Genomic DNA, 25,145 nt, shown 5'->3' with positions numbered 1-25,145 from the left:
ACCTTGACGAATTGTCCCATAACATAAATAAATTCATATCTCCATGAATACTTATAAGAATCAGATGATCTTTAGATCAATCCTACACCTCTCGATGAGAGGGATCCAAGAAAAATATCAGCTGCCATAAATAAGTTGACCCACATGGAGTTTGGCCCTACTTGCCAATTTTAACATGATAGTTACTTGTGATATTCTTATGTTTTCTTATGTTCCTCTTTTATCTTTAGTTCATCAAGCAATTACCAAAACAATAGCACAAAGATCACAGACACCAAATATAGGCGGACAGCTAGGGAAAAACCCCTATCTAGGGGAAAACCCAGTCAACAACTCTTCCTTAATAACTTCCTGAGATAATCCAAGACTCTAACAAACTTCCTCCACACCAAGTCAACCTTTTCTTCCTTCTGTAGATGATAACCTTTTCAACAATAACTTTGACCTAGCAGCACCAACTTGTAGTAGCAACAAAACTTCAATCTAGCAACAATTTCGACCCAGTAGTTAGCCCAACAACAACTTTGACCCAACAGTTAGCCCAACAACAACCCAGCAGTTAGCCCAGCAACAACTTCGATCCAACAACAACACTTCGACCATCCAGTGGTAGACCAGAAAATCCACATGCGAGAGAGAGAGATGATCCAAAAACTTCGATCTTGATCTTTCCAGCACTTCTCCTTCTCTTCTTGGAATTTTGCACTTTTTCTTCCTCCTCTTGCATATCGAGCTTATGTTAGAGTGTGCTTCAAATGAATTCGAACTGCTTCAATATATAGGCTTCTGGTGAGGTCGAATTCCCTTGTTTGAGGCCGACTTGGTGTGGAGGTGACAATACCTTATTGACTCAATAATAAATCTTTTTACATGATTCAAAAGCCCAAGAAGGGTCTCTTTAAATGGACAATGACTCTAATGACTCAGAATAAATTCTAAAAGTCCTCAATGGGGACTTTGACCTAAAACATGATGACCCAAGCATGAAACCCATGCTTTAATAAGTCATAATAGTAATAATAATAATAATTTCCTTTTCATTCTTTTGATAAATACGTTTCATTGTGACTCAAATACAATTTTTGAAGACTGAACGTAGTTACATTCTTCAGCACTCCCTCTTAACTAGGGAGGTATTCATACTTATATACACAAGTACATGGAAGATCTCAAAACACATGAACCATGAAGAGTTTAGGCACTTACGGTGTCAGGGACTAGATTCCTGACTAGGGCAATCTAGCCGGGTGGGACTAAGATGGACTAAAGCTTTCAACCAGTTTAGGTACCATGAGGCTTACTTGCTAATCATCAACCCAGGGATCTAGGTGCATAATGCAAGGTCAAAGCTCTATGACCAATGCCACCCTCCCTACTACTTCGGGAACTGGACATTAACACATGCCGACCAGATGTCCTTCCTGGCATTTTACACACTCAATGCCTCAACAAATCTCTCTAACCTCAAGCATGTTATTTCAAAAACTTTGAGAGATTTACTTGAACACTCGCAACCCCAATTAGTAACAACCTTTCAAATACTCATGAGTAAACACAAACCTTCTGTGTCTTTTGACTTCTTGATGCCGCCTCACAATTCATCATAGTAGGACTTCAAGGCTTCTCAAACAAATCTTGACAAAGGTTTCCTCAATCATTCAGCTCCCTTTCCTACTTCTCATGCAACAACCAAATCCAACTTTCCTTCTTTCAGCAACACCTCAATATGTATTCTCCAATTTCTACTTCAAGGTATTCATCATGACTATAATATGCCCTCTATCTCAATTCGGGAGATATACTCTTTACTTTATCCAAGCTCCCTCTTAAGTTAGAGAGATCAACTTCTTTTCTATGACACCAGAGAATCTTTCATGGTTTCCATCATTTATTCATATAACTTCATTCATCATGCTTATTTACCAAATCAACATTACTTACGAACATCTTCATCATCTTGAAGATTATGTACCTGCACACCTTAGTCAACAAGTACAACCAAATACAAATATAGAAGCATGAAATTTAACTTTATCATAATCATACAATAATGGAAGAATTAGACTTTAGACAACAAATACCTAAACTTAGGTTCACAAACAACAAGAGACACATACTTTTATACTTCAACTACTTGCACAGGTTAGGTTATAACCCCTAGATCACATCAGTGACTCAATCAAGATATCAGTCTCACTATATCTAGGGCCTCAATATTTCTTCCAGAGATGTGGCATACTCTACTATAATATATTGCAAACCCTAGAAGCAATTCAAACAAGTCTAACAACTTTAGAATTCATATGTTAGACTTCTACTAGGATTTAATGCAAACCCTAGATTCCATACATGAGACACTAAGCCTTAGATGACAACAAACAAAAACAATCAAATCATAGTATAAGGTTTCAACTAAATGACCAACTTCAACTAGGGTTTGCTGTAAACCCTAGATTTTATCATCATAATGGAATATCTTCACATCATATCCTAGATTATCAAATTTCTACTAGGGCTTAGTTACAAACCTTGGAACTTGTCAACAAATAGCTTAGCACAAATACATATCTAGGATAATCATGCACAAGCATATCGTAAAATATATAGGACAAATCCAAGACACAAATATCAATACATTTAAAGTCAGACATATAACAATCTTGATTAGGTTAGGGTTTTAATTATATAGACAAGCATTTACCTAGGGATTCATTCCTAGGAGCTAATTCTCGATACATAAGGGTTTTACTTACAAACCCTAATTTACCAAAACTTCAAGGACTAAGAACACATTACCATCCAACACTAAAGGACTAGGGTTTCCATACTAATACTAAAAACCTTCAAACATGACATTACCTTCAAAACCCCATACATCAAAAGAATACTATTTTCTAGATTTCATTAGTAACCCCAAGTAGACTAGGTTTTTTCACATTAGCATTCCCTTAGGTTAGGGTTTTATAGAGAACCTTTTAGAATTCCACAAACATAATGATTTTAATGAGAGTAGATTCCATTGTTTTAAGAAACGACCGTTTCGATATCGAAATGGCTGGGTTGATCCGAGCCATTACCCTTTGCTGTGACCCGGCCCTTGGAACGATTCGACTGGCCGAGTCAGCCATGACTCGGCCAACTCGGCCGTTTCTGTATTGACTCGGCCGAGTCATAACCAGTGGCCTGTAACCCCATCAAAACAGCGATTTGACATTTTTTTAATGAAATTTTGAAGTGTTTGTTGATTGGTTTGAACTCCAATGTGTTTTATGAATTAGTTAATGTTATTTGGGGTCCATTTCCCCCTCCCAAACTCTATTTAACACACTCAAATGCTCTCTACTATTGATACGCTATTCAAATTTCATGGTAATGTTAAATTCTTAAAGTAAAAGTGACATTCTCCTTAATCTTCATTTTCATCCTTTTACTTAAATTTTTAACATTACCATGAAATGACTCAGGATGTTTGAGAGTGGTTTCGGCCTCATTGGATTTCATATGGAGAAAGTAGAATTTTAGATTTCATTCAAAATCCAGCAGACTTATCAGTTTTTCAGGATTTCAGGATTGGAGGATTGCAATGTTTCCATTGAATTTTGTCATGTATTAGGGTATGGAACTCGTTTTTAATCAAGAGCACCAATCCCTCTATGTACCTTGATGTTAGTGACATTGGTTGTCGAACTCCTCTGGGATTCGCTCCCAAACCAGGAGCTTCTGAAAATGTTACTCCCGCTCCCGTTTTCGCTCTCGCTCCCCACTTTCGCTCCTGCTCCCAACTTCCAAGTAACACTGAGCCAGATGATGTTGGCAACTCTAGCAGTAGCCAGTAGTACTGGTCACAGACTTTTGTTGTAGAGGCCATTTATAGCCTCCTTGGTTATGTGTTTTTGTTTTGATCTCTATATCATCATCGTGTATGTATTGGACAATGCATTGGGTGCCATTTTGATATAATGGATATATTCATGAGCCTACTTTGATCATATGTTGTCTTCTATCTATATTCTAATGCTGTGTGTTTGGAAACATGAATGAAAATCTTTAAAATTATGTGTTTTTATAAAAAATAAATATTTAATGTATTTTTTACAATGACCGAGTCATTGAAATCGAGCCGGCCGAGTTGACTCCGAGTCGGAGTCGACCCTCGGCCGAGTCGGAGTTTTAAAACATTGGTAGATTCAATTTAATGATTAATCTCCCAAATAAAAATCTCTATGATTCAAAGGCCCTAGACATAACACTTGTTAGTAACAGATTCTTTAGTATGAATGAGTATGCCTTTATAACGAATAGGAACAAAACTTATATTCTAAGACATACCTTTGAGTTTAGACAAACCTTAAAGCACATCAATTCCAATAGAACTTCTATGCTCTGTCTTGTGAGGTCTTCTTCATAGCCCTTGAGCATATCAACCATCTTTTCCTAAACAAGGAAAATATAAAAGAAATGTGATTAGCATCTAGTATAAGCACATCTAGATGGAAAAGGAAAATCAAATATGAAAGATAATACAAGGAGTAAGATATTTATCTTTGGAAAATGGTGAGGGCTCCCTCTTAAATTTTAATCCAATCTCGAGGGATACCTATAACTTTAACAAAACAATTCAACAATAGCTTTCGAAAGAATGTTAAACCTATAAGTGCTAGAAATCAAATTGCAAAACAAATCAAAACTTAGAGTAGAAGGATAGAGTCCCTAAGAGTCCCTAGCAAATAAGTCTTTGACTTCGGATTCTTCCTTCTTGTTCTTCTTTGGAGGTCCTTCATCAACAACATTTGCATGATCTCTATTTCTCTTTCTATTTCTCGGATCTTCAGGGCAATCACTTTTGTAGTGACCCATCTTGTGATAGTTGTAGCATTCGATTTTGGATATGTCAATCTTCCTTCTAGGCCCTTTAGTCTTCTTGAATGATCCTTTGTTCTTGTGATGAGCGGAGTAAGCATTTGAAACTTTTTCTTCTTCATTCTCTTTGTTGCTTACTAGAGAAATCTTGACTTCTTCCTGACTGCAAGAATTCCATAGTTGTTCAAATGTAGGAGTCTCCTTCCAGCTGTTGAAACTTGAGACTTGATGAGAAGGCACTCCATGATGTTGGTAAACCTAGAAGTGCAGTAATTACAAGTTCCTTCTGTGGTACTATCTCATCAATTGCTTGAAGTTCATCTCTTAATCTGGCTGTTCTCACAAAGAAAACTGCCATAGTGTCTTCCTTTTGTCATTTTTATAGACCTTAGTTCATTTTCAAGGCTTGCTATTTGACCAAGATTCTTGATAGTGAATAATTTTGATAAAGCTTCATACATCTCTTGACCAGAGTCTATGTTAGATATATATGGGATGAGGTTATCTTTTATTTCATCCACCATTAGAGTCATGGCCAATATTTCTGTTTCCCTGAATTTTGTCTTTTCTACATCACTTGACTCATTAGTAGGCTTCTTTACATTTCCTTTGACTAGATCCAAAACTTTATTCTTCTCGAGGATGAGGTCTATCCTCTTCTTCCATGCCTTGTAGTTAGATGCTCCTTCTAGCTTGTTTTCTCCCTTCATTGAGTTAGACATTGTCCTTGAAGATGATAGACTTGACTTCTTATATGTTCCTTTTGGTGATTCTTATTCAAAGCTTCTTAGAATTCCTTACTCTTCTTTCAATAGATCTTTGAGCTGCCTTTTTCCCTTCTTTATATTAGCTCTGATACCATGTTATAAAATCAGAAAGATAGAAATATTTTCTTTATGTTGATAGTAACTTGTGATATTCTTATGTTTTCTTATGTTCCTCTTTTATCTTTAGTTCATCAAGCAATTACCAAAACAATAGCACAAAGATCACAGGCACCAAATATAGGCCGAAAGGCAGGGCAAAACCCCTATCTAGGGGAAAACCCAGTTAGCAATTCTTCCTTAATAACTTCCTGAGATAATCCAAGGCTCTAACAGAGTTACTCCACACCATGTCAACCTTTTCTTCCTTCTGTAGATGATAACCTTTTCAACAATAACTTCGACCTAGCAGCACCAACTTGTAGCAGCAACAAAACTTCAATTTAACAACAATTTCGACCCAATAGTTAGCCCAACAACAACTTTGACCCATTAGTTAGCCAAGCAACAACTTCGACCTAGCAGTTAGCCCAACGACAACACTTCGACCCTTCAGTAGTAGACCAAAATATCCACACATGTGAGAGAGAGATGACCCAAAAACTTTGATCTTGATCTTTCCAACACTTCTCCTTCTCTTCTTGGAACTTTGCACTTTTTTTGCCTCCTCCTCTTGGATATCGAACTTATGTGAGAGTCAATGTTTTTAAAACTGGAACCGGTGACTGGACCGGTCCACCTAATGAATTGGTTTGTCAATCGGAATCGGTCTAACCGGGACTGGTTTGGTCTAAACGAACCGGTTTTAAAAAAATACATTAAATAATTATTTTTTAATGAAAAAAACTATTTTTAAGATTTAAAACCATGATTCCAAGCCAATAGAGACAAAATATGCAAAGATTGCTCATTTATATACCATGTAAAGGTGAATATATCAAAATGGCACCGAGTGCAATACATATCATCGACAAAATATATAAGCAATGAGGCTCTAATTGGCCTCTAGAGTGCAAAAACAAAGCCTACAAACTATGGGGCCAGTAGCCTACTACAAGACTTCAGTCTAGACTCTACATATATGACAATAGTAATACTATAATAGTGATCAACATTATCACTTGAAGTTGAAACTTCTCATGAGTCTCAGTCATCATGATCAAACTCAGTTGGTTGAGTGTCGACTCCCAAACTTTTCAGTCACAAACTTCTCTATTGGTTCAGTGACTTGAGTCTCAAACTTCTGAAGGTATTTTGCCCTAATATGCCCTATTATTTCATTTGGTGCTCCACATGGCTTTACATGGCCTCCTATCCCAGCCAAGTGTTGCTTGAACCCGTTAATACCCCCTGCTTGAATGGATTTTTGGCAATATTTGCAGATCATTTTGCCATCAATCATATCACAATGAGCCCATGCAGTATCTCTGGCTTTTGGAGGCATGATGACTCCCTGGATGGTAGATCATAGAAGTGAGAAGTTTATAACACATAAAAAAAATTAATTCATGGACAACAATCAATGTTATATACCTAGGGGGGATAATATGGGGTACCAAGGGAGGTACCCAAGGTAATAATGTAATAATGGGATGGGCCATAGTAATAAATAAGGTGGTTAACCCATGTCATGTAAGGGACCACAAGTAGTTAATAATAATGTAATGGGCCCATGGTATTAGTTTGATGGTATGAGAGAACCATGGTAATGATCCATGGTATTGTATGTATGAGGCCTATATAGAGGCTAGAGACTCCACATGGGAGATAGTGAAGGATTATTGTATGAACAGGCATATGGCTTGTGGAGTGTTCTCCTTCCTTAAGGAGTGAATGTATGGTGTTGCCCTACCTTAAGGATTTTGATCAATAAAGAATCAATTCATATTATTGTTGGGTTTATTTGCATTATCTTATATTTTGTTATCAGATCTATATTATTTCTGGGTCAGATCTATAACAATCAAATAAGGAATTTTCAAGTGCAAATCCTTACCTGGAAATGCAAACTAGCTTCCTTAGCCTCCTCTTGAAGATGGCCACTCCACTGACAGCTACACACTATCTCCAAAATAGCTCCAACTCCAACTCCAAGATGACTACTTCAGCAAATGCCAAAAACTCAACACTCTCCAAGCTCACAAACATTCACAAACACTCCAAAACAGTTGTGTGAGACAAATGAGAGTGAGAGGGGCCTCTTAAAGGCTTGGAGAGGGTGTTTTTGGAGGGAAAACACCCTTAGTTCCCCCCCAAAACCTCTAAAACATAGTCCGCATTACACGGTGGGCGTGCCTCTAACTGGCCGGTTTAGGACGGAACAGGCCGGTTTGATACAAAACTGGCTGGTTCCGTCCTAAACCGGCCGATTAGCACTGGTTTAGGGCAAATTTTAGCGAAATGGGCTATTGAACCAGGTTTTTTGGCCGGTTTAGACCCGCGGCCTTGCTAACCAGCCAGTTAGACCGGTAACCAGTTTTTAAAAACGGTTTTGAAAACACTGGTGAGAGTGTGCTTCAAATGAATTCGAACTGCTTCAATATATACACTTCTGGTGAGGTCGAATTCCCCTGTCTGAGGTCGACTTGGTGTGGAGGTGACAAATACCTTATTTGACTCAATAATAAATCTTTTTACATGATTCAAAAGCCCAAGAAGGGTCTCTTTAAATGGACAATGACTCTAATGACTCAGAATAAATCCTAGAAGTCCTCAATGGGGACTTTGACCTAAAACATGATGACCCAAGCATAAAACCCATGCTTTAATAAGTCATAATAATAATAATAATATAATTTCTTTTTCATTATTTTGATAAATACATTTCATTGTGACTCAAATACAATTTATGAAGACCGAACCTAGTTACATTCTTCAACATGTTTGATCATGTAACATTCCAAAAAGTTCTCAACTAATTGGCAATAAACCTAGTGTCAAAGAAACCTTGTAACCAAACAGTCTAGCCATTGGCAATAATAATAATAATGATAATCTATTTTTCAAGGTCCTGGCCTAGCTAGACACCAAATTGATGTACGAAACTCCCTTGTTTATGGGACAAGGGGCCTCCTCTGTGCAACGTTTTGACTGCTTAATTTGTGGATTTAAACGTTTTCAGCTCCCCTTTGTATTTTAACCTGTCACCTCAAAGGAGGAAACACATGTTATTAACAATTAGGCCCACTGAAGCTGTACTCTATTCAATAATTTCAATTGATCCAGTGATCCATTTCTCATTAGTTCCCTATTATGAAATATTACACCTAAGCTTTAAATTCAATCTAGATTTATCTTAAACATGTGCACTCTACTCGATATAGGATTTTAGAATATATAATTAAAAATATCATACATCAATGAAAATTGTATTCAAAGTTTGAAGGTATTACAACAGTGCAATAGCTTAATTTAATGTATCCTAAAAATAATAGTACAAATAGAGATTTGATGAACAATTTTTATTGCAATGCAATACAAATATTTCTTACTTTTTGCTTACCATTTTTCTTGGCAATACAATTGAGAATTTGTTCCCAAGCTCATCCCTTTCAGTTCTTCTGGGCCTTCAACAGGGCAAGGTTATTTTTATCTCTTTCCAAGCCCTTATGTGTTATGAATATAAATAATTAATAATTAATAGTTAATAATGATTAGCATATCGAAAAAGGCATGTCTCTAAGGACATGATTATTCGTGAAGGGGTACCTTGCTTGGTATATAAGCAGGGCCCTCATGTTGGAAACATTGAGAGGGGGTGAATCAATATTTCTTATCAATTAGTATATTTTTAATTCCACAGAGCATTAATTGTTATTAGCATTAGATAAACATCAACATCATTAACACTATTCAACAATGCATAACAAATAGTGACAATTTGTTGATTTGGGGTAGCATCGGATGTGTTCTAGCCACGAAATTTGGTGGAGAGATTGGGGCACATGAGATCTCCAATACCTAGAAAGGGTTTGGGCAGATTTTAAATAGATCAGGAGATATTAAAATAATTAATATTTTTAATGGAGTCCCTAAGTCTAAACTTAGGGAAAATAAAATATTAATGTGTATTAATATGAATATGTGTTAGAATGGTTCAAAAGACATAGATCAAGCCAGATCTAATCTTCGCCGTTGATTAGAGATTTAATTTCGGCCGTTGAGATAACAGAAAAAGTATAAGAGGAGGCTTGAGGGTCACTTGTAGAGCACACTAGATGATCAGTGATTCTATTCTCTAGAGCGGGGTTTGTTAAGAGAGATAGAATCAGTGATCGGGAGAGCAGTTGAGGGGCATTGAGTACAGAGAAACAGAGAAGGCAGAGATTGTGCCGGGAGAGTAGCGCAATAGCCAAGGAGGGTGACGCAGAGCCAGCAAGGGCTCATGCAGGGCCACGCAGAGGCAGCCAAGTGCTGCGCAGAGCACCAAAGGGGCCAGAGGAGCTGACGCAGAGGCTCCCAGAGCTAACGCAAGGCCTCCTGGGGCTGACACAGGCTAAGAAGGCTGACGCAGGGCCAACGTGAGATAGAGAGGGGCTGACGCAGTCCAGAGTGGGCAGACGTTGGGGTTGTAGGAGCAATTTTGTGTAGAGGAGCTGCTGGAAGGGTTTTCTAGGGTTTAAGCCAGGAGATCTCTCTCAAACTGTGGGGTATAGCTGCTAAGGAAATTCTCTGTTGGGTAGGCCAGTTACGACACCCAGATTGTACTTCGATATTGCTTAATAAGAAAACCCTCAGATAGCTGCACCAGTTTTCTCGCATTGGGTTTTTCCGGGGACATTGGTCCAAAAATAATGGTGTCATGTGGTGTGTTTGTTCTTGTTTTTTTTAGTTGCTGATCTGTAATATGTTGAGCATGCACTGGTGTTTATTTTCAGTATTTACTTTAAAAATAACTTGTTAAAGAAAAATAACAAGTAGGTAGGAATAAATCAGAAAAGTGCATGAAGGGTTTCTAAGTTAAGTAAACTTAGAAAGTTCAACATGGTATTAGAGCGTGATTGCAGATCACAGGAGGACTAAGAGACATAAGTCGAGCGGAGCAATAGCAGCAGAAAACAACTGCTCCGAGGTGACAAAAGCTGTTTCTAGCAGTGTTGTTAAAATCGCGATATTATCGTATAATCGCAATATTTTCAACAAAAAGATAAAATCGCGCTTAGTACTCGGAATTTTTTTTTTTGCTCGATTTTTTGGGAAAAAATCGTGGAAATATATATATATATATATATTTTTGAGGAGGAGGTGACCCAAGCTACCCTTGTCACACGTAGAGGACGTGGTCTACCTCCTGTAGCTCCTAGTTCTTCAGCTTCTAGAGCACAGCAGACTCCATAGTCTACTGCGGCCTGCCAACTCCACCGACATCTACATCTAGAGGGGCAAAGGAAATCAATAGTATTAGACTTTAGTTATTTGGTTCATTTCATTGTATATGACATTATGACTCATGATATGAAATACATTATTATATTTTTTGTTGATATTTTGAGGTTGAGTTGGGACTCGGGAGTCAGGACTTACTATTCAGGACATGATTCACTGTTATGTGTGATTTTAGCACTAGAAATGATATTAAACATCTTATATATTAGTTATTTTATCATATTTATGTGTCATTGTATTTATTTTATGTTGTAGATGGTTTAGATATTAAAAAAATTGAAAAAAAATGAATATTTTTGTACCAAACGATTTTTTTCCGAATTATTACCGATTTTTTCCCAATTATTACGATTTTTTCCTATTTTTTCCTCATGCCGATATTATCTCGATAACAATTAGTGCAACATAGGTTTCTAGTAGCATAGAAGCCGAGAAGTGTGACGCAGAGCCAGCCAAAGCCACGCAGAAGAAGCCGAGAGCTGGGCAGAGCCCCAAAGGGACAGAGGGCTGACGGAGACCCATCTGGGGTGATGCAGAGCCAGCATGAGGCAGAGAGAGGCTAGTGCAGTTCACAGGGAGGCAGTTGCTGGGGTCTAGAACGCTGCAGGAATATTGCAGAGTGGAGTTGGTGAGGTACTTTAGTTAGAACAGTATCCGACAGAGCAAGGCCAAAGGAGTTGTTACCGAGGGTTTCTAGTCGAGGAACCCAGATCAGCAGTGCAGTTGCACAAGACGATCAGAGTAGGGGGCATCTCGACAAGCGACAGAAGGACTTCTAGGAGGGAAATCAGGACTCAGAGGGAGTCTAGAAGAGAACTTCCAGACGGGAAGTAGAGACTCAGAGGAGTCGACCAGAGAACTTCCAGGAGGGAAGTAGAGGAGCATCATGGCACTACACGGGCTAAGAGACTAGGATAGACTGGACGGAGCATCGAACTTTGCAGTCTGGAAGGCCAGAATCTTATTAGTGCTTGACAGGAATCGTGTCAAGAACTTCGCCTTGGAGGTTATAGCTATCTCAGTGGACCCCAATGATAACGACAAGTATGAGGTGTTAATGGCGAGGGCCAAGTGCATCATCCTTGACGGGGTCAAGGACCATGTAGTTCCACACATTGCCGAGAAGGAAACGGCATATGAGATGTGGGAGGCCCTCAAGAAATTATACTAGCATACTTCTGTACAGAGAAGAATGCTACTAGAGAATCAGTTGAGCTCGTATCAAATGAAGAAGGGAGAACCGATTGACACCTTCCTCAGAGGACTAAATGAGATCCGAGATCAGTTGACTGCTATAGAGGCGACATTGGATCAGGTGCTGATGGTGAGGACAACTCTGAATGCTGTCTCAGAAGAATGGGAAGTATTTGTCCAGAGTATACTGGGCAGAGGGACACTTCCACCTTGGGACGAGATGTGGGCAACTCTTTGCCAGGAAGAGATCAGACAACAATCAAAGACGGGTAGTAGTAGCAAGGGGATCAATGTCAAGTAGGAGGAAGATGTGGCCCTAGCATTTGAGGGAAAGCAAGAGAAGCGGAAGAAGAAAGACCTCTCCAAGATCAAGTGCTTCCATTGTGGGGAGATGGGTCATTATGCGACCTAGTGCCCAAGGAAGAAGAATAATGGAGAGTCTTCTGAGACTAAGGCAACGCCAGCACGGGCAGAGAAGGAAGTTTTGACAGACGATGACTGTGCCATGAGTGCACACGCACCACTTGAGCGTAAGTGGGGAGACATCGAGCTGTAGTTAGAGGGATTATTGGTGATGAGGGGCAAGACCCTTGAGGTACCCAGCTTCTTGGATTAGACCTTGCTACGGGAGCCCTGACGAGGAGTAGCAGGACTGGTTGGGTGGGTAGATATGGATGCAGATGGAGCGATAGAGAGAGCTACAGTGCAGGAGTCCTGAGACAGCGCGAGGCTAGCAGGCTGCAGCAGTGCGAGAGGCACAGGAGTATTGCATCAGTGCAGGAGGGCACAGAGAGGTGTGCAACGGTGCGAGATGTAGGGAGTTGTTGCAGCAACGCAGAGGTCAAAGAGAGGGAGCACTTGTCAGTACAGAGGGAGCTTCAGCATTAGTGGGTGTTTCTAGCCCAACAGGGAGGTCAGTTGGGAGATCAGTTACTTACTTCTCAGTAATTGAGTTGCAGTGCAGCAGTGGGCAGCACGATGCAGCATGATGAGAGGAGGTGTAGTGCGGATGCAGTGCTAGGAGAAAGGACCAGCAGCAACACGGATGTAGAGGGAGTTGTACAAATGCAGCAGTAGCAGTGGTAGAACCATGGGCAGCAGTGCAGAGGATGTTGGGCAGGAAGGCCTAGCATCGGCACAGGTACCGATGTCGGATAATCAGAGTAATACTCAGTGAGGAGTATTGCTAGAGCACAGTCCTCGCTAAGAGGGAGTGTTAATTTGGGGTAGCATCAGATGTGCTCTAGCCACAAAATTTGGTGGAGAGGTTGGGGCACATGAGATCTCCAATACCCAGAAAGGGTTTGGGCAGATTATAAACAGATCAGGAGATATTAAAATAATTAATATTTTTAATGGAGTCCCTAAGTCTAAACTTAGGGAAAATAAAATATTAATGTGTATTAATATGAATTTGTGTTAGAATGGTCTTCAAGTTAAGTTGCAGGAAACGTTGGAGAAGGCACCGTTTCTGGCCGGAAACGAAACAAAAACGAGGAAACTCGTACCGTACGGCTTGGAAATGCGTTTCCGGCCGTATTGGGACGTTTCTCGAGGAGGAAACGTGGCCAGTATGGTTGGAAACACATTTCCAGGTCGTACAACAAAGTTCCCTCTTCTAAATTGACTTTTTCTTGTATTTTTATTTTTTTGTTTCTAATTTTTTATCGGGCAACTAAAATATCTTCTAGATGCCTCTCAAGTTATAAAAAAAAGGATTTTTCTGAGTGGGGCAGCCTAATGTTCAAGCCTATGGCCCTAGTGTTGATATGTAGTTCATGGTAATGTTAAATTCTTAAAGTAAAAGTGACATTCTCCTTTATTTTTTATTTTCATCCTTTTACTTAAATTTTTAACATTACCATGAAATGACTCAGGATGTTTGAGAGTGGTTTCGCTCTCATTGGATTTCATATGGAGAAAGTAGAATTTTAGATTTTACTCAAAATCCAGCAGACTTATCTGTTTTTCAGGATTTCAGGATTGGGAGGATTACAATGTTTCCATTGGATTTTGTCATGTGCTAGGGTATGAAACTTGTATTTAATCAAGAGAACCAAACCCTCTATGCAGGGGAGACTCCCAATAATCAGGAGCACATAGGATACTAGGGTATGGAACTTGTATTTAATCAAGAGCACTAAGATCGTTCGACTATGTAGGAGGAGACTCCCAATCAAGCACGAGACAAGAAATTAGAAATTTCTCGTGGCTGATTTTGGATATTGCTATTTTCATTATGTGATGTAAATTTAGAGACTTATAATTTATGCATTGACAATTTAATCATAATGTAATAAATTAGAATGTATCATATATGCTTTTATGATTGCACATATTTCTTAAATGTCCTAATATATATATATATATATATATATATATATTGCGTTTCCCCGTTTCCAAAATTGGGGGGGGGGGGGGGGGGTTTCGTACTCGTGCCCGTTTTGGAAACTCGTACCCGTTTCTCCGTTTCGTGCAACTTAGTCTTAAAGGCATGGATCAAGCCAGATCTAATCTTAGCCGTTGATTAGAGATTTAATCTTGGCCGTTGAGATGTCAATAGAAAAAGTATAAGAGGAGGCTTGAGGGTCACTTGGAGAGTACATCAGATGATTAGTCATTCTATTCTTTAGAGCGGGGTTTGCTAAGAGAAATAGAATCAGTGATCGGGAGAGCAGCTGAGGAGCATTGAGTACAGAGAAACAGAGAAGGCAGAGATTGTGCCTGGAAAGCAGCGCAACAGCCAAGGAGGGTGACTCAGAGCCAACAAGGGCTCACGCAGAGGCAACCAAGTGTTGCGCAGAGCATCGGAGGGGCCAGAGGAGTTGACGCAGAGGCTCCCAGAGCTGACGCAGGGCCTCCTGGGGCTGACACAGACCAAGAAAGGCTGACGTAGGGCCTCCTGGGGCTGACACAGGCCAAGAAAGGCTGACGCAGGGCCTCCTGGGGCTGACACAGGCCAAGAAAGGCTGACGCAGGGCTAGCCTGAGACAGAGGGGCTGACGCAGTCCAGAGTGGGCAAACGCTGGGTTTGCAGGAGCAGTTTTGTGTAGAGGAGCTGCCGGAAGGGTTTTCCGGGGTTTCAGCCAAGAGATCTCTCTCAATCTGTGAGGTGTAGCTGCTAAGGAAATTCTCTGTTGGGTAGGCCAGTTACGACACCTAGATTGTACTATGATATTGCTTAATAAGAAAACCCTTAGATAGCTGCATCGGTTTTCCCGCATTGGGTTTTTTCGGGGACATTGGTCCAAAGATAATGGTGTCATGTGGTGTGTTTGTTCTTGTTTCTTTTAGTTGCTGATCTGTAATATGTTGAGCATGCACTGGTGTTTATTTTCAGTATTTACTTTGTAATTAACTTGTTAAAGAAAAATAACAAGTATGTAGGAATTGACACAGATTTTTAGGTGGAATCCCCTTCGAGACAAAAACCACCAAATGCTTCTTAATATTTGTCTTTCAAAGATTTACATCAACTTTTCAACTCCAACTGAAGGAGGCTCCAACCCTTTGATTTACAAGCTCCAACTTGTAGGACACTCCAATGCCTTGTTTACTCAGTGCAACTGGGACGATGCTCCAATGCCCTAGTTTACAGGCTCCAACCTGAAGGTGCTCCAACAACCTGTGTACCAGCTGCAATTGGACAGATGCTCCTACGCCCTGTGCAGGCTCCAACCTGCCCTAGCACCACCCTACCGCCCTGAAGTGTTCTTAGGCTCCAATCTGAAGGAGACTCTACTCTCCTGCCTTGCACCACCTTGCCACTCTGATCAACCGACGAACCATGTTTCACAATTTTCAGACTGGATCCAACTGTGCTCTAAAAATCAATATGAAAGAAACTGCAATGATCAAACTGCCACAAGTCAATCTGCACATCAGACCCTAATATCTGTGTCTGCATCGAATCCTCAAAACACAAATCACCACACTCTTGCTGGACAACAGATTCTGCCAAGTGCCCTGTCATCAATCTGCCTCTGATCAATGCCAAATATAACCACTGCTCAATCCTGAGATCTCTGTCCACTCTGCAATTTATAACTGCTCATTGCTGCAGCCGGAGAACATCATAATCATCACTGCCAATCACAATAGGTCAATCATCCACTGTCATACACAATTCTGCCAAAGTTACTGTTACATCAAAGATACCGTTGTACTCCTGTTGCCAGTCACACAATACTGTCACAGAACATCCTGCATTCTTCCATTGAGCACAAACAAGACTTCAGCATAACCTAGATGACAACAATCTGCTTCAAGCCACAAATATCACAGATATGCAATCTCTGTCTCATGGTCTACAAATTCATACATTCCTGTAGCAACACTGTTAAGGAGATATTGGCAAAATATCACTGTCAATACTACAAACTCAAATGCAGGCCTCATTGTCATACATCATATGTATTTCATACTGCTATAGGCCACTATTTCACTGTCTTTCATCAAGATTGTTGTGCTACTGTTGCTTCAACTGCTATAAGTAAGTATCACATGTAACTTACAAAGATAGCTCTAGTATTAAGGTCAAACAGGAAACAATATTCTTATTCAAGGAAATCTTCAGCCAAGACTATTGTTGCTACAATGATCAATATTTGCCAAAAACCATACCTTGATACTGCTGCAAATCACCCTATCTGACTGTTGCAACAATGATAATGAGGCCAACGTTGCACAGAATAGTCTGCTGTAAGTGACGAAGGCCCTAATTACTGATTCATGACTTGATCCCTTTGAATGTATAGTTTTGAGGCACACTTATCAGAATAATCCTAATAATATTGTGACCATGCAACCTTGTAGGCTTAATTAGGTCAACTTCACTTGTTGAGTCTGAGCTTATGTAAGGGCCAAAAGACTTCAATTCAATACCTCTTTTACTATTAATGATACATAGTGTCATAGACTACCACCTTTTAATGGCGATCAAAGGCCATAGATGTTCAAGACTATCCGAACTACAGTTGAGGATAAATCTGCCACTTGATTCAAGCTAAACACTCTGTCTTTGTGTTGCTCACAAATTCACTGAGAATTGACAAAGAAATTTCATCGAAACACATTACAGACCTTGACTTTGGAGACCGGAAATTGTACTATGGAATGCTCGAATACACAGTTCTGTGTCCTGCTGCCTGCACCAAGACTTCAATGCGTTCAAACCGAAGACCTTGAGTTCAAGATTGATGCCCACACTGCATGCTGCTACAGGACTGCAGAGATAGACTTTTAGAGCAACCAACAAACTATCCTTAGCTTGATGCTTGAACCGTAGAGAATGAGGATCTTTAGAGCACAAAATTAATGCCAAATAGATAAATGTCAATATTTTTGTTGCCTTGAAAGATGCTTCAAAAGTTGATGCCTTAGTGAGGGCTGGAGGTCCTTTTCTTCCAATAGACAAGCAACAAATCCACATATCCTTCTTTGATCAAGAGACTGAGGTCCTGAAATGATGCTATCAATTGGTGAGCTTTTTCAGAAGCTAGTTCAGACCTGTAAAAGAGCCCCAATGTGGGTCAAATAGAAGAGCTCTTCAAACCTTGAATAGTCCAAACAATTCAGACTTCTATTTGCAAGAAAAATCTATCAAAACGAATATCAAAATAACCAAGTGCAAACAAAAATTCCCAAACCCTATCTTCTGATTTCTTCGCTGTCTCCACAGGGGTTGAATTTCAGAGCTATATCACAAATGGTTCACGTTTCAGTGCATATGTTTGATGAGATGACAAGGTCTCCTTATATAGAATTTGGAAGGGCTCCTATAGGGCAACCAAATTCATAATTTGGAGGGAGGAATATAATAAAATTTGAATTTTTTTGAAAGCTTGAAGCCCAAGGAGTCAAGTTTAAATTTTTAACTTAAACCAAAAACCCCTCATGGCTTATTGCCTCAAAAAAAATCTTTGAAACCCTTCATGAATCATTTTGTCCACAATTTGATGAAAAACCCTACTTCCTTGATTTGAATAATGAGATGACCAATGGAGTGCCACATCACCATCCATTTGGGGTGTGTACCGATAGATTGGGTCCTTTGACTTCAAACAAGCATAACTCCAAAACCATGAAGGCTCTCAAGGCGTGCCACATACCACTGGTATCAGCTTAACGAAGAAAATCGAATGACGAGGATATCCAAGGTAAATTCAATGATTTGCTTCTTAAAAAAAACTACCAACATGTTCGGGGTATGTCCATCGTCCAGGAAATCGAAAACTTGGAGCTAGGGTTTCTAGCCATCCTTCCATTGGAGCTTCTAACTTGATGCAATCTAGACAAATATAAGAGCGTTTATTAACTTATGTTGGCATCAACGACAACACCATTCAACATCTCATTTGTAACATATCATATCATATCTCTTGTACATTCAACATTCTTATATGAATATACCACTTGTCCCATAATGGATATTTACATCCGTTCCAGATATTCTGAATATTTCTTTGAGTATATGAACTCTGTTCATTATAGGTGTGAAACCCGCAGTTGTCTATAATGAGACTTTTTGGAAGCCTTTTCGGTGGGATTTTCCGGTCAAAATCCGGCAGCAATTTATTGGAATCGCAAGTTTGATAGCTAGTTTCTACACAATCAAAGCGTCCCAGGGGTTTTTCAGGGTGCTGAATCCAAATATGCAGTTAAAAAACCATTTTAACTGCAACAAATCAAGATTTAACCTCAATTTCTTCCGCCGGATTCCGTCACCGGAATCTCCAAAAAGTCGCATTATAGACAACTCCGTGTGAAACCCTATGTAATGTCCCTTTCAAGAATTTTGTGGTATTTTCTGAGAATTTTATTTATAAAATTTTATACCGACATTTTCCCCAAAAATCCACGAAATTGCACCAAAATGCACCAGTAAATAGCAACCCATAAATTATACAAGCATGACAAATACATTGCCTATTTGCAGAAGTAAACCCAAAAATTCAAATAACATCAGAAAATGCAACACAAGAAATGACCCAGCTTCATTTATTATAATATAGCATGCATAGTACAACTGGAAATAATTGAGACAAAATAGAAAATATGATAGCTGGGTGGACCTCCAAATATTCTGCTGATATATTGATCCTAATCTCTCTCAAAACTCCACAACTGCTGCACTCTCCCTCCAACAATAGCTGCCATTGAATCAACTGGAAGGCGATGAAGCACCAATTGAGGACCTAAATGATCCTCACTCCAATATCCCTGAAGCTCTATGAAACTCCTAGATGAAGTCTCCTCAAATAGAGTTGGGTTTTCGTCCAATACTCAACAACATACCTGAGGGTTTCTGTCCTGGGGCTACCAATGAAGTAGAGAACTTGGGTCTCAACCTCTCATACAAGAAGAAATATCAAATCCAAGATGTCCTCCTATGGCTTCTTCCTCCTCTTTTATAAATCTGATGGACCCCTCTAGAACCTCCTATTTTATTATTATTTTAATCATGGAGCACTTTTCCCTCTTTTTATTTCAATTAAAATAATCTTTTTAATATGGTAAAAGGGTAAATTGGCCACCATGCCTCTTAGGTCATTGAAAATCCCTTCTAACCATCCCATCATGTAGATCTTCTTGTTTTGGTTCCAACGAGCTATTACGCTAAGGTGTTCTGCCAAGTATTCCTCCCGAAATGGCACCTTAAGCGTAATTAATTGAATCAGGCCCATTAATAACTCTGTATTTTGAAAGTTGTCAGAATGCAGTGGAACAAAAAACAAACTGTGCGGATGATGGAATATACCAAGCGAATACCATCGGACCTCATAAAAACTCCTCAAAATCCCTCTAAAAGCCCCTGGACCTGTTGATGACGCCATCCTACACCTGTGACCTGTCTGTCCCCAACTCTAAAAGTCCATCCTAACCATGCCATAAGGAACACTAGAAAAAGGAACATCACACCCTAGTTGATCTTGTGAGTGGAGATTGAAGCTTTTTCAATATAGTTTCAACAATTGCAATTCCCAGTATTATGTGACAGAGTCACCTATTGGAGGGTGCCTCCAACTTTGTGCCATGGAAGTGTAGACTTTAGAACCTCTTGGAAGCAACAAAGCTTCAGTACCTTGTGAAGGAGGAAGTTATACCTCCTATAGATCTCAAGGATCTAGTAGAGTAAATTGTAATATTTTGATTGAAAGAAACGCAGTTGTTTGACTTGAATGTTACCAAATCACTTTACCTTTCAAATCTGTCTCAGCACATACAGAAATTAAAAGTACAAAAACACTGGAAAGCCAGGAGTTGGAGGAAATTGGCCCGTAATGTAATGGACAGAGTTCGTATACTCAGCGGAATTTTCAGAATATCTGGAATATGTAAATATCCATTACAGGACAAGTGGTATATTCATATAAGAATGTTGAATGTACAAGAGATATGATATGATATGTTACAAATGAAAGGCCTGCTTATATACTAGGCAAGGTGCTCCTTCACGAATAGTCATGTCCTTAGAGACATACCTCTTCAGTGTACTAATCATTATTAACTATTAATTATTTATATTCATAACAAAGAAGAAAACTTTTAAGATTTATCACACTTTCCTCAATTTAGCACACTGAAAATAAGCGTTTGTTCCTGTCCCAAATGTAAAATTTCATTGTATCTTCCATTTGCTCAATTGAGCATGGCTATTTCCCTGTTTGTCCTCAGGGTGCCTGGCGGTTGTTTTTACTCTGTAATATGAAATGATTTTCTTGGTTATTAGTCAAGGTGTTGCAACACTGCTGATAAAGCTACTGTCACTTATTGTTATTTCTTATCACTTATTTCTTGTTTTTCCAAAGTTCTTTATTTAGTTTTCTATATTCTGCTGATATTAAGAAATGTCTGTACTAGAATTTGAAAGGAGATTGCTTTGAACAGGGATTGAAATCTATTCTTTAATTATAAAATATACATTCTTTAGTTTGGCACTGTTTAAATATGCATTGCTGGTTGATTGCAGTGGATTGAGGAGCCAACACTTCTTGTAACACGTTTTGAGTATGCCAATTTGTTTCACACATTTACTGACTGGTACAGTGCATATGTCACTTCACGAGTTGCTGGCTTACCCAGACTTCCTCAGTTGATTTTTGTAGATGGTCATTGCAAGGTATGTTTAGGATACTTCCATATTATCAGTGTTTTATCTTTCCTTACATTCACTGATGCACTTTTGTTTTAGAAAAAAATCATGGGATTTCCATGTGTCTAGTTTTTTCCAATTCATTATTCAGCTGTGTTGGGGATGAGAAAAGATTCAAGAGGTATGTTTTAGTTTTAATGGCAACTAAACAACTATAATTAACTAGTTGTTGTGTTTTTCTTTTTGGGGTTTTTTCTGCAAACAGTTCTTTAACTAGTTGAGATGTTTCTTGGCACATGATTTCAGTAGTAATGCTTGTTGCTTCCAAATTCTCACTAACAATTTAAGTGCAACTTACTGAGATATTAAAAAGGAAGTGTTGAAGCCAACCACGTTGACTCATTTTAGATTGCTTTGCATAAACTTAACTCTCTTTCTTCAAATCTGTACATTGCCTGATTGCTTTCAGTTTTGGATAGACGACAGTCTATGATTTTCTTATTTCACTAATCAGTGTTGAGTATCATTGTAACTTTACGTGGCATTTTGGGCAAAAAAATGCTCTTATTTGAAGAAATGTGAGCTTCGACTAGATGTCCAGAAGCGGTGATTCAGTCATATTCTTATGATTCTGTACAAAACCATGCAGATCCCATCTTTACGTCAGAGCTTTTCTCTATCCATTTGACCTAGAAGCCCATGTATCTGAAAATTCAATTGAGTACTATTCTGAGATTGGTAGCAATTGATGGAAAGTTATACACAATGCGAATGTTTTGACAATATTCTTTCTCTTGGATTGCTAAGAAATTATGCACTAGTAATTTAATAACAGATCTTGCCTTATAGTGAAATGGTTGAGAGTTCTTATTTTCTGGTCAATTTGTATGATATTATACCTTGCCCCCTCATTCTCTATCTGAGCTTTATTTTGCATGTTGATGCTACAATCATCTATATATTGCTTATTAAAAATCTTATTCAAGAGAGTTGTCTTCTTCTCAAGTTTATTGGTAGCATTTGCATTTTCTATGAATCTACCGTTGGCTCATTAAATCGGTTATGGTAGCTGTTGTATTTTTAGAGGGAACTTGTCTGGTGAATATAAATGTAAGTATCTACCTTGCATATTTCACTAGAGCACTCCCTTCTTTTACTACGTGTATTTATTAGGAGATAATTCACCTGACCTTCTTTCTGCTAGAGATATATCTTTTGCTTTCATTGACAAGAATAGGCATAAAGGGCCGCATTTTGAATGCTTATTATGTCATATTTTAGATATTTTTCTTACTCCATCAAGATTGTATTTATAGCCACTGCATTTGTATGGGTGAGTGATTAAATGAATGATATTTTGATGCATAGCTCTGTTACTAAAATTCCGGTGTCTCCTTCAAACTTATGAAGTGATAACTGTCATCATCTTCAGCAGGAAGTGGCCTTGCCAAGTACATCCATAGACCTTTGCCTTGAAGTAGGGCAGTGATTTGATCCACCCAGGAATGATAAGAACACTCCCTTTTATTTTGCTTGCGTTTATTTAGAGAGAATTCACCTGATTTTCTCTCCGCTAGAGACATATCTTTTGCTTTCGTTGACACGAATCGGCAGAAAAGAGCTGCCTTTTGAATGCTTATTATGTTGTATTTCAGATTTTATTCTTAGTGCATTAAGATTGTATTTATAGCCACTGCATTTGTATGGGTGATTAAACAATCGGGATTTTGCTGCCTAGTTATGTTACTAAACCTTGGGTTTCTCCTTCAAACCTTCAAGGTGATAAATGACATCATCTTTAGTAGGAAGTGGCCTCATCAAGCCATCCATAGACCTTTGCTTCAATGTAGGGCAGTTGTTTGATCCAACTAAGAATAACAGTTCTCCCCATTTAGATAGGGAAACAACCACTTTGAATCCATATCCTCAATAAGAGAAGGATGAAGGCTCCAAAAAATTCCCTTTATAGATCCAAATGGTACAAAACCATAGGTAACCCTAGGAATGAAGGCATTGGCTGTAGAGAAGAGTGGAAAGTGCCAAAGAACATCCTATAGTCTATAAGGAAGGCACAATCCTAGATTAGGGTTTATATCTCTGGAACCCCTAGAAGAGACAGTCTAAGAGAGCGCAGTTACGCACTGTGACAAAGAGGCCATTAGCCAAATAGTTTTTGGATCAGCCAAAAGAATTAAGAGACTAAGGTTCACACCTGATTTAATACCATGTTGGTATTTGTAATGATTAATAGAAGAATCGATGGAACTAGAGCTTATTCAAATTTTGAAATAGCCTCATCACAAGTGTGCATGAGAGAGATAGGTCTAGTGCACTTGAGAAAGGGTGCAAAAGCCAAGCCAAGTACAAGTGCTGAAAACAGAAATACACAAGTGTGACTATTACCTCAAAATCTAGCAAGCCCTGTGAGGGGAGTTCACAAGGCAAGAGCTAGACCAAGTGACAACACTATGAGGTTGTGGCCCACTGTCACCACAACCACTACCTCATGCTCTTTAGTGTGTTTTCACCACAAGGGAGGCTTCCTTGTGTAGGTCACCTAATAGATAAATCACGTCCAAAACTTGGAGGTGACAAGGATATGCTTAGGATAGGTACTCAACTTAAGAATAGCTCAACTGACTCAAACAAAGCAATGCATACCCTCCAAAAGGGCTATCTAGGGAACAAACTGACCTAGGGTTTGTGAATAAGTAATGTTAATAAGCTTACTTAGGTGCACAAGGCCTTGAAAAGCCTTGAATAAATGGATATGATCGACTTTAGGAACAAAAGGTCTTCAACAAGCCCTGAGTTGAAGCCTAGGGGTAGATTAGGGTTGACCTAGGGCAAAAATTACTTATAAATGACGTAAACCCTAAAATGGAAGAATCAGCCATGGGAAAAAGATGATTTTGAGGCAATGACTTAGCAACCACTTGTTGAATCCTTCCACAAGCCAACACATGCAACTCTAGTTGAATTTTAACCCTAACCCTACCCTAGCAACTTTCCTTAAGAAGTAAAAAATTAGAATAGTGGAGAAAAATTTAATTTGTAGGTGATTTATGGTGTTGTGATCAACATTGTGAATAAGGCCAATGCTTGACCTTGGGTGATGGAGTCTAGAGGGAGATTTACTTAGGAGAATACTAAACCCTAGAATGGAGTAATGGAATATGAAACCCTATTTTAATACCCTAACTATCATTTTATGAGGGAACAAAGTCATTGAGGACAACTTAACATGAAGGATCAATATAGGAATTGTCACACAAACTCTTAATAGTGTAATGTAGAAAATACCATTGCCAAGATTTCATAGGAAAAATTTCAATAAAATCTAGCACATAGAAACCTTAACAATATCCATTCCATGCAATAGCCATAAAGATATTCGAATACAAAAAATACTTACAAGAAAAATGCATGAACCAATCCTTTATTGTTCTAAAATGACATCTCCAAAGTAAGAGAATAGCTCCATAAGCAAAAACTCCACAAAAGATCACATCTCCACAAGATACAAGACAAATTTCAGCTAGGCCGAAATCTCTAAGAAGGTTGAATTGATCCACAAGTGATGATCAAATGAAATGGAGGTGACCTCTATTTATATGAGGTCTACCTCAAGTAATTTTAGCATAATGAAGCCCCTAATAACAAGTTTTAAATAAGATAAAGCTTGGTTACAAGCCAATCCACTAGCTTAATGACAAGTTAGACCATAAATGCCCACATGTGTGAGTCGTAGCCTCTCATATTGTTGAAGTCATACCCTTTTATGGCTCCAAATGCCATGTTAAGGTGCTGTGAGATGTCCAAAAGTGTCAAGGTGCTTGTATCATCCA

At 38.9% G+C, this 25,145-nt stretch overlaps 1 protein-coding gene across 2 annotated transcripts in view; it reads left to right on the top strand.

Moving 5' to 3' along the window:
* XYLT (beta-1,2-xylosyltransferase) overlaps positions 1-25,145 on the top strand; it is a 77,665-nt gene that overhangs the window by 35,450 nt on the left and 17,070 nt on the right. For both annotated transcript variants that reach the window (XM_089373593.1, XM_089373592.1), the window contains exon 2: positions 21,175-21,324. In XM_089373593.1, coding sequence (XP_089229719.1) covers positions 21,175-21,324 — 150 coding nt within the window. The remainder of the gene's footprint in view (positions 1-21,174; positions 21,325-25,145) is intronic.

This window comes from Pinus tabuliformis, chromosome 8 (genome assembly GCF_031772625.1).
Source record: "Pinus tabuliformis cultivar Carrire ecotype Pingquan chromosome 8, CPIR1, whole genome shotgun sequence".
Lineage (NCBI taxonomy): Eukaryota > Viridiplantae > Streptophyta > Pinopsida > Pinales > Pinaceae > Pinus > Pinus tabuliformis.
Note: the sequence above shows the minus strand (reverse complement) of the source record. Positions and strands in the feature narration are given on the sequence as shown.